This window comes from Drosophila sechellia, chromosome 3L, assembly GCF_004382195.2.
Source record: "Drosophila sechellia strain sech25 chromosome 3L, ASM438219v1, whole genome shotgun sequence".
In the NCBI taxonomy this organism is placed as follows: domain Eukaryota; kingdom Metazoa; phylum Arthropoda; class Insecta; order Diptera; family Drosophilidae; genus Drosophila; species Drosophila sechellia.
Window position 1 is genome coordinate 15,210,509 of NC_045951.1, and position 8,115 is coordinate 15,218,623.

Here is an 8,115-nt window from a genome sequence, read left to right on the forward strand (position 1 = left end):
ATAGTTTTTATCAAGGGCGTTACGAAGGGGATTTTCGCTGAGGTAAAAGGGCATTTATTGTACTATAAAAAAACCAATTGATTTACACCCAATGCATAAATAGATGTATTGAGTAGTAAATGTTATTATATTTAAGTTCATTTTTAAAAGAAGGCAACCCCAATTTCCACACCCATGCTATTGAACACAAGGAGAAATTGTGATGGGCCTCCAAATTTATCGATAACTACTCAGCTGTTCTGCACACGTGCTGCGCGAAGTATTTTTGTATTGTTATTTGATTTTAAATATTTTTCTGACAAAAAATGAGCGACGACGAGGAGCACTACGAACCGAAGGCACACAAGAAGCTGCTGCAGGCCATCGGCAGTCTGGGCAAGGTGCAGCACATCCAGAAGTCAACGCGCGACGAGCGGCAATCGCGCCAGGATGAGTTCCAACTGGTGAAAGGTGTTTCGTCAGCGGAAACGGATAACGCCCCCAGGGCCGTGGGTCTGAACGATCTGGTAGACATCCTACGCACCTCCACCAAGCACAGTCAGACGGGCAAGAAGCTCAAGAGCATCCAGGGCAGCAAAAAGGTGCTCGAGAAGCCGCTGGAGAAACCAGCAGCGGATCGAATCAAGCGGACCATTGGCTACGAGGGAGTCACCAAGAAGCTCGGTCGTTGGGATGCTGTGGTGGCTCAACAGAGATCTGCAGAGACGCAGGTTAGTAAATGCCAATGCTAACAGTGAGATACACATATAATCTCCAAAACTTATTACAGATCTTCCCCCTACCATCTGAAACGGTTTACGTAAATACTTCGGCGAATGCACGGCCTTTAAACACCAGAGTCAAGTCCAATCTTGCTCAAGAACTCGAGGCTAACAACCGTAAACTACGGGAACTGCGCAAAGCGGAAATTGGGGATACCACGGATGAAAAGGAGCTGGCCAAGCAGGAGCGGTTTTTACTACAAAAGAAGCTTACCAGGGACGAACTATTCGCCCGTCGCAAGGAGCTGGCTTACCTGAAGATGCGTGAGTCTCAAAAGTCAGCAAAGGCGCGCATGCAGAACAAAATCAAATCGAAAAAGTTCCACAAGCTGCAGAAGCGACAAAAAATGTTGGAGCAGATGAAGGAGTTCGAGTTGCTGCAGAAAACTAACCCAGAGGCGGCGCTGGAAAAGCTTAATGCCCTGGAAAAGAGTCGAGTGCAGGAGCGTGCCAGCCTGCGGCACAAGAACACCGGTACTTGGGCGAAGAATCTTCAGATACGGGCCAAGTACGACAAGGATGTGCGAAAGGATCTGGCAGAGCAGTTGGCTGTTAGCAGGGAACTGACACAGAAAAAGCAGGAGTCAGACAGCGAAGATGAAACCATCAAGAAGACAGTTGTACCCGAGGAGGAGGAGAATGACTACGATCCCTTTAATCCTTGGACAAAACGAAGAGCTACAGAGCAAACGGAAAATGGAAAAGGTGAAAGTGAGGATGCCAATTGGCGGCAATATTGGACAAAAAGGAATAAAAACGAAAAGTTACTGGAGGAGCATCGTAGGGATTTGGTAGGAGTCCAGGATAATGACGAGCAGGAGGAGAAAGAAACTATTCAAAAACCATTAACAGAAGTAAAACCTGCTAAGAAGAAACTTAAGAAATCCAAAGTTAAGATAGAAAATGGCTGGCAGGTGGAGGATATTAGCCCAACTGATAAGAAAGAAGCCAAGGAAAGGCCGAATTCAAAAGCCATTGATGACATTTTTGAGAAACACGGGGACCAAATCAGAGCCAAACTAAGTAAGAAAATGGAGAAATTGAAGGAACGGGTAAACAAACTTAAAGAAGCTCCTGTCAAGGCAAAGAAGGCGAAAAAGAAGGACGTTTTGCAGAACCTAAAAAGTCTGGCTTTAAAAAAGACAAAGCAGCAGATAGAGATTGACGAGCCCCTTAACTACGAGGATGATAAAAATTCACAGAATAATATCCCTGTCCAAGTTGAAAGTAACACAGAAAGCACGGAAACCCCAGCTGTGGATACCATAGATCCCAACAAGGTGACAACTTTGGTGTTTACCCAAAAGAAGGGCAACTCGGGAGGCCTTAACGATGCTCTAATAGACGATGAAGCAGCTGAATACGACGAGGAAGACGCAGCTGCTGAACGCCAGTTGACAATCAGTCAGGCCTTCGAGGATGATGACATTGTAGCTGATTTTAATAGGGACAAAGGCAAGGACTCCGAGCTTAAGAACACTGAGCTTCAGCTCGCCCTGCCTGGATGGGGTTCCTGGGCGGGTGCTGGCATTTCGAAGGAGGTCATGGAGCGACGAAACAAGCGGCTTCTTCTAAAGTTGGCTGCTCCGGAAACGCGTCGTGACGAAAATAAGGATAATCTTTACATCAACGAGTCGGCCAGCACGCATGCGCGCCAGCACATGGTCTCCAGCATACCATTTCCTTTCCGATCCCTGGCCGACTACGAAGCCAGTATCCGTGCCCCAGTTGGCCGGAACTTTGTGCCGGAGACGGCCTTCCGCATGCTGACCCGTCCGGCAGTCATCACGCGCAAGGGCCAGGTAATCGAGCCCATGACGGAGAGCGAGCTGGTCAAGCCGGACAGGCGTCTACGCCACATCGTGGACAGGAGGATAAAGCGCATACCGAAAGTGCCACCCAAGGCCAAGATAGCATAGAACTAGGAATAGTTTTAAAAATAAATCTGAATGAAATGATCGATTGTCAGTCTCCCAATTTACTTAGCTATAAAGTAAGCTAAAACTTAGCTTGACACGAATATAGTTGACCATGCAGAATATTCTGAAGTTGGGGAAACTCAAAAAAAAACGTTGAAAAAAACCGTAAGTTTTGCTGTATAAAATGTATAAATATTAAATTTAAATTTGAATTTAATAGCAAGCAATGTGACCAGATTATTGGTATCACGTTGAACGATACCGATAGCATTGCCTTGAGTTGTTTGGTATTTTGTAGAGTTTCTCATAGACGGCAAGCACATTGCTAATTTGCGCAGGTTATTGTGTTTATCCAACGATTCTCGCCGCGAAAATGTACGAACTGAAGACCCTGCTGCCGCAATTCGACATCAAGCTGCCCACCTGCATGTATCACCTCAAGAACGTTAGCCTGGCGGCGGATTCCTTGGCCAGCGGCTCCTCCACATCCGCATCCACATCCGCGTCCACATCATCATGCGTAAGTTGAATTGCCGGACCAGTGGGAAGTTGGTCGGGTCGCAAGGACAGTGAAATTGCAACGTATGTCTACAACGCCACATCCATTCCATTCCCGCATGTGTGATCCTTGCCAGAAATTGGAGGCCAACAGGATCGACAGAACGGGGCGAAACGCAGCCACATGTGCACTTGATTTGGACTCTTTAGGCCGACAAATACAACGACTGCTAAAGGTTAAGACCACCAAACTAAAATACGAAATTCTATTTATAAACCACCGACTAACAACAAAAAAAATGAACAAGCCAGTACCAGAAATATTTATAATGCATCCATGCTTCGTTTTGTGTGTTCTTGTGGCCTTGGCTAATGGAATATGGCGTTCCCTAACATATCCGCTTTCCCTGCTTTTACTTTCAGGACGATACGGCATCAGTGGCCGCCCGCCAGGAGAAGGTTCTCAAGCAGCTGGAGGACCTGAAGGCGCAGCTGGGACAAATCCGGGCGGGACTTGGTGTTTGCGGCAAGACCTTCCAGCACACGACTGCCTTCCAGAATGGTGGATTAAAGGAGGTACGACTATCAATATGAAAAGTTCAAGGCTAGGAGCTCAGAGGTTAAATAATAAATAACTAAATAATAGTAATAATATTTAGAAGCTTATGCAATAGGATCTAATTATGTGTAACATAGCTTTGAAAAGTCTTAGCTAAAAAGAGAGTTCCATCACCTTCAAATACCTTTATTTAATAAAACCAGGTGCCACTGCAGGATGTCGTCATCAATGGACATCCCAACTTCATACCCTATGCGTTGTTGGCCCTGAAAAATGCCTGGCGCGATCTGTACACTATTGATGTCAAGACCTTTACGCACTCCACGATGGCCGACATTGGACCAGCAGCTCGGGAATTCGAGGCCAACTTGGCGAAGGTTCCAGTAAACCCTGCTTTGCCCAAGATTAGTGTGACGCTCATCTGGAAGAACTGTGAGTAAGAGCAAGGGCTTACCACCAAAACGACCATTTAAAAAATAGCTTCCATAAATATGGAAGAAACCTCAGCCTGATCCCCATGATTAACATTCAAGCTAGTTTCCTAAAGTACAAATACTGATTATGCAATGCCTTCCAGGCGAACACACCGAGATGATCAGCTCGCCCACCATGTACGTGCCCATCTACGGAGAGGTGAACATCATTCGCTATCTGGGCCGTGTGGGTCCAGCCCAGTATCGCTATGAGGGCTCTCCGCTCTGCAATGAGATCGACCTCGTCCTGGACATTTGCTACCAACTGCTGCGCTGCAACACGCACAAAACGCAGGTGGCCATGGTGCGCCTGCTGGACAAGCGACTGCAGAAGCAGCAGTATTTCGGTGGATCCCAGATGTCGGTGGCCGATATTGGTGTCTACAGCTCACTGATACGCATGCCAGCTGTTACCGAGAAGGATCTGACGCCTGCGCTAGTGGCTTGGAGAAAAAGGGCCAAGCTCGTGGTTCAAATTTAAATAATTTAATCGACAAAGGCGAACAAATAAATTGTAGAATTCAATGTGATGCAATGAGTGCTTTTCTGTACCCTTTCCAACAATTATTCCATCCAAATTGAAGGAACATCTTATTTTTTTCAGTAACTTTATTTGGCTTATTTATCTTTGTTGCAATTCTGTTACTGTTTGAACAATGCGCTTCATCGTTTCCATATTGCAATAGCTGGTTTTAAACTTACTTTGTCAATTTTGCACTTAAAAATTGCTTAATCGCTATGTTTCCATATTTGCTTTTATTCTTGAAATCCATTGATTGTTTAATATGTGTTTTTTTGCTGTTCTTTACCTTGATGCTGTGTCATTATGTACGATAGGATGCCGCGTCGCGCGAATTGGGACATTTGTATTTCGTTTCCGCTCATAAAAATGTGTATATGTATATTTTTAAATATTAAATACCTAGTACATATGCTGTGTATATTGATAATCAGTTTCTTGTGTTATTGGTTTTATTCTTGTTTCTGTGTTGTGTGTTTCTGCTGCGTATAAACGTTTGGATTTGGAGAAGTCCCTGAACTCTTAATTGCTTGCCCATAGGCTGGGAATTGAGTTAGCCCGCAGGCATATAACCTGTAGCTTATACGAATCATCTTAGTTATCAAAGTAAAATTGAGTAGATAAAATCAGCGTAGGACCATTGTTTCAACTACCCTCGTACGTATAAACTTGCTAAATAATTGTTTTCTCAGTTGTTCGGTTTAGTTTCGAAACGTGTATAATTAGAATTAATAATAGTAATAATGTTGGAGAAATTAAAAGGCGGTGGCTCGCCGCCCTGGGCAGGAGTGGGAGGAAGAGATGACGCGACTCTGGCCTGGCTGCATTATGTGGTCTCGCCCTTGCCGCTGTCATCAGCGGATTCGGCATCGTCCGCTCCGGCAGCGGCCGCCTCTCTGACCAGCCCGTTGTTCTTGCACTTGCTGCTGTCTCCATTATTTTTGCTAATCGGCGCGGTGGCACTGTCCTCATCTTCATCCTCGTCCTCATCATCGTCGTCGTCCTCATCGAAGTCATCATCAGATGGCAGATCATCCTCCGTCTCCAGATCGAAGTCATCATCGTAGAAGTTGGCATCCAGGCCAGACTCCGTTGTGGGCTTGCGCGTGGGCTTCAGACAGTAGTCCTCCAGGGTCATCGGAACCACAATGCCCTCCCGCTTGGCCTCGGCATTGGCGGCCAGTGCCTGTTTCCGTATGATGTTTGGATACTCATTGTCCTTACCCTGAAATCAAGCAAGTCCTTATTAAAAAGCCAAGTGGCGTTTGTAAATGCCTAGTATGCGGACTTCAAGCTTTGCGTTGATTACTATTATAATATTAACATGCACAATTTATATAATAACTATTAGAAAGGTTGAATGAGTTACATTGATTATTCGTGTGAAAAGAGAACGTACTTACTAATGATGGAAATATGCACGTTCGAAGAACCAAAATCAAGGCATGTAATTAAAAGTGAATTACAATGGTCAAGTTCATAAAAGAAGCATTGAAATTGGCATTCATTGAAATCGAAGTTTATGAAACTAGTAAACTAGATCTGGGCTTTAGAACTGAAGTAGATTGATCTTCGATTTAGAAGACTATTCCATATTCCAAAGATAAGTTTTGCACTGCTTTCATTATTGAGAAGTCCGCATACTAGTCATTTACTATAGCTAGAAGAGCCAGTCTAACCTGTGAGTCCCGCCATCGGCGGTACATGACCGAGGCGTCCACGTTGGCCGGCGAGAATGTGTTCGGCTCGTTGAGCAGCGATATGACCGACAGCAGGATGGTGCGCACATTCTGCGTGGGATTCCAGCGTTCGCAGGGCAGCTCGCCGCTCTGCGGATCATCCACCGGCGGATGTAGTATGGATATGCACAAATCACCGTTCTCGTAGACATTCGGATGCCAGACCTTGGTCAGGAAGCGTATGGATGGCGGTGAGTATGGATAGTCGTGCGGGAACTTCATGTGTGCCTTGAAGTAGCCGCCCTGGTAGAGGGTGTCCGGTGGCCCGAAGATTGCCACCTCCCATTCGAACAAATTGTCGTCGTTGATCAGCTTGACGCGGAATCCCTCCACCGGCTCTTCCTGCAGCGACTTGTACTCCATGGCCAGGGCGCGAACTGCCGAGCTGCTGGGCGTGGTTGTGGGGGCGGCGGCGGACGACGAGGTCGCCAAGGATCCAGATCCCGCCATCATTGTGGAGGACGATGTCGCATGCTGCGATGTGGAGGCGGCGGTGGTCATTTGTTCAGCCACTTGCAGTTGTCGCCGTGCTCTGTTCGAGAAATAGTTTTCAAAATGCCGAGACATGTCAATATTTTGATTTAGATATGTCTAATGGAGTGTGTCAAATGGCTACTGGCAACGGCTACTAATTTCATGCCCGGGAGTGTCTATGTGCAGGGTCAATAGCTTGCTGCCTGCTGATGAATTCAAGGTGAGCACGTCACAAAAGCGATGACTGTGCGGCTGCTCCAAAATACTGGGCTGGGAAAACTGCGAAATTTGGTCTAAACTCTAGTCCAGCTGTCCGGCAGAATTGCGGGAAATCTATATCTATATTTGTCGATTTTGAAAATGGGGAAAACTATTTTTGCTCTTGACGTTACTCTTGATTTTGTTGTTGTTACTTTCACAGCAGACAACACGAAATTAAATACCGATTGCCAAGTAAAAGTTGAGTGGAAAATTGATTTCCATATAGCAAGGCTGACAGCCCGACCATACGTACTTGTGTGGGCAATTCTTTTTGACTTCTTGTACGCGCTTTAAATGATTTTTATTATTGTTGTTTGACTTGCAACAATTTCACTTTACAAAACAAAAACCAGGGTGGCATTATTTGAACCAGGGATGGCCGCCCTGAGTCTGCCGCTGAGAAGGTGACGTTTGCGCATGTTTCTCGCCGCGCAGCAAGAAGCGTGTGACGTCACAAGTCTCGGCATTCCAGCGAGTTTCAAATTTTAAAAGAAAACCTTAGCATTTTAAATTAGCATTTGAATTTTTGTATGATTTAATATCAAGGCGTTAAGGTTGGATAAAGTTGTTTTTTTATGGAGAGTATATTTTATTAAAGAGTTTAGTTTTTAGTTTTACTAAGTTTTAGTTTTTTTAGTTTTCTTATACTTGCGTGAAACATCTATGAAAATATAGTTTTAATAAACAAATTTTTCGAGTCCTGCAAATCGTATGAAATAACTAATAATAACATTAAGAACACTAGTAGTTAAGTAGATTTAATTTTATTGTAATTTGTATAAACTTTGTTAATTCAAGTTGGTAAATGTATATATGTAAATATTTATTTGTTTTTGGTAATACAGAAGTGCGTTTACTTTATTAATATATATTTCCTTGACTGCATTGTGAAACTTTACGAATGCCGGAAC

At 44.7% G+C, this 8,115-nt stretch overlaps 3 protein-coding genes across 5 annotated transcripts; 2 read left to right on the forward strand and 1 right to left on the reverse strand.

Annotated features, from left to right (window-relative positions):
* The first annotated feature begins 233 nt into the window (after window positions 1-233).
* On the forward strand, window positions 234-2,721 carry LOC6605797 (U3 small nucleolar RNA-associated protein 14 homolog A). Its single transcript, XM_032717895.1, has 2 exons — window positions 234-710; window positions 770-2,721. The coding sequence occupies exons 1-2, from the start codon at window positions 306-308 to the stop codon at window positions 2,678-2,680; spliced, it is 2,316 nt and encodes a 771-aa protein (XP_032573786.1). The 5' UTR covers window positions 234-305; the 3' UTR covers window positions 2,681-2,721.
* Window positions 2,722-2,974: 253 nt separating this feature from the next.
* On the forward strand, window positions 2,975-4,745 carry LOC6605798 (probable aminoacyl tRNA synthase complex-interacting multifunctional protein 2). 2 transcript variants are annotated; one of them, XM_002030577.2, is made up of 5 exons: window positions 2,975-3,200; window positions 3,316-3,414; window positions 3,602-3,754; window positions 3,941-4,169; window positions 4,315-4,745. In XM_002030577.2, the coding sequence occupies exons 1-5, from the start codon at window positions 3,054-3,056 to the stop codon at window positions 4,689-4,691; spliced, it is 1,005 nt and encodes a 334-aa protein (XP_002030613.1). In that variant the 5' UTR covers window positions 2,975-3,053; the 3' UTR covers window positions 4,692-4,745. The 2 variants fall into 2 exon arrangements, with proteins under 2 accessions (XP_002030613.1, XP_032574289.1); XM_032718398.1 differs by lacking the exon at window positions 3,316-3,414 and having other exon boundaries at window positions 2,976-3,200.
* Window positions 4,746-5,410: 665 nt separating this feature from the next.
* LOC6605799 (ubiquitin-conjugating enzyme E2 R2) lies at window positions 5,411-7,567 on the reverse strand. 2 transcript variants are annotated; one of them, XM_032718400.1, is made up of 3 exons: window positions 7,458-7,567; window positions 6,410-7,001; window positions 5,411-5,949 (listed from the first exon to the last, which is right to left on the reverse strand). In XM_032718400.1, the coding sequence occupies exons 2-3, from the start codon at window positions 6,968-6,970 to the stop codon at window positions 5,557-5,559; spliced, it is 954 nt and encodes a 317-aa protein (XP_032574291.1). In that variant the 5' UTR covers window positions 6,971-7,001; window positions 7,458-7,567; the 3' UTR covers window positions 5,411-5,556. The 2 variants fall into 2 exon arrangements, with proteins under 2 accessions (XP_032574291.1, XP_032574290.1); XM_032718399.1 differs by having other exon boundaries at window positions 5,411-5,955.
* Window positions 7,568-8,115: the final 548 nt, after the last annotated feature.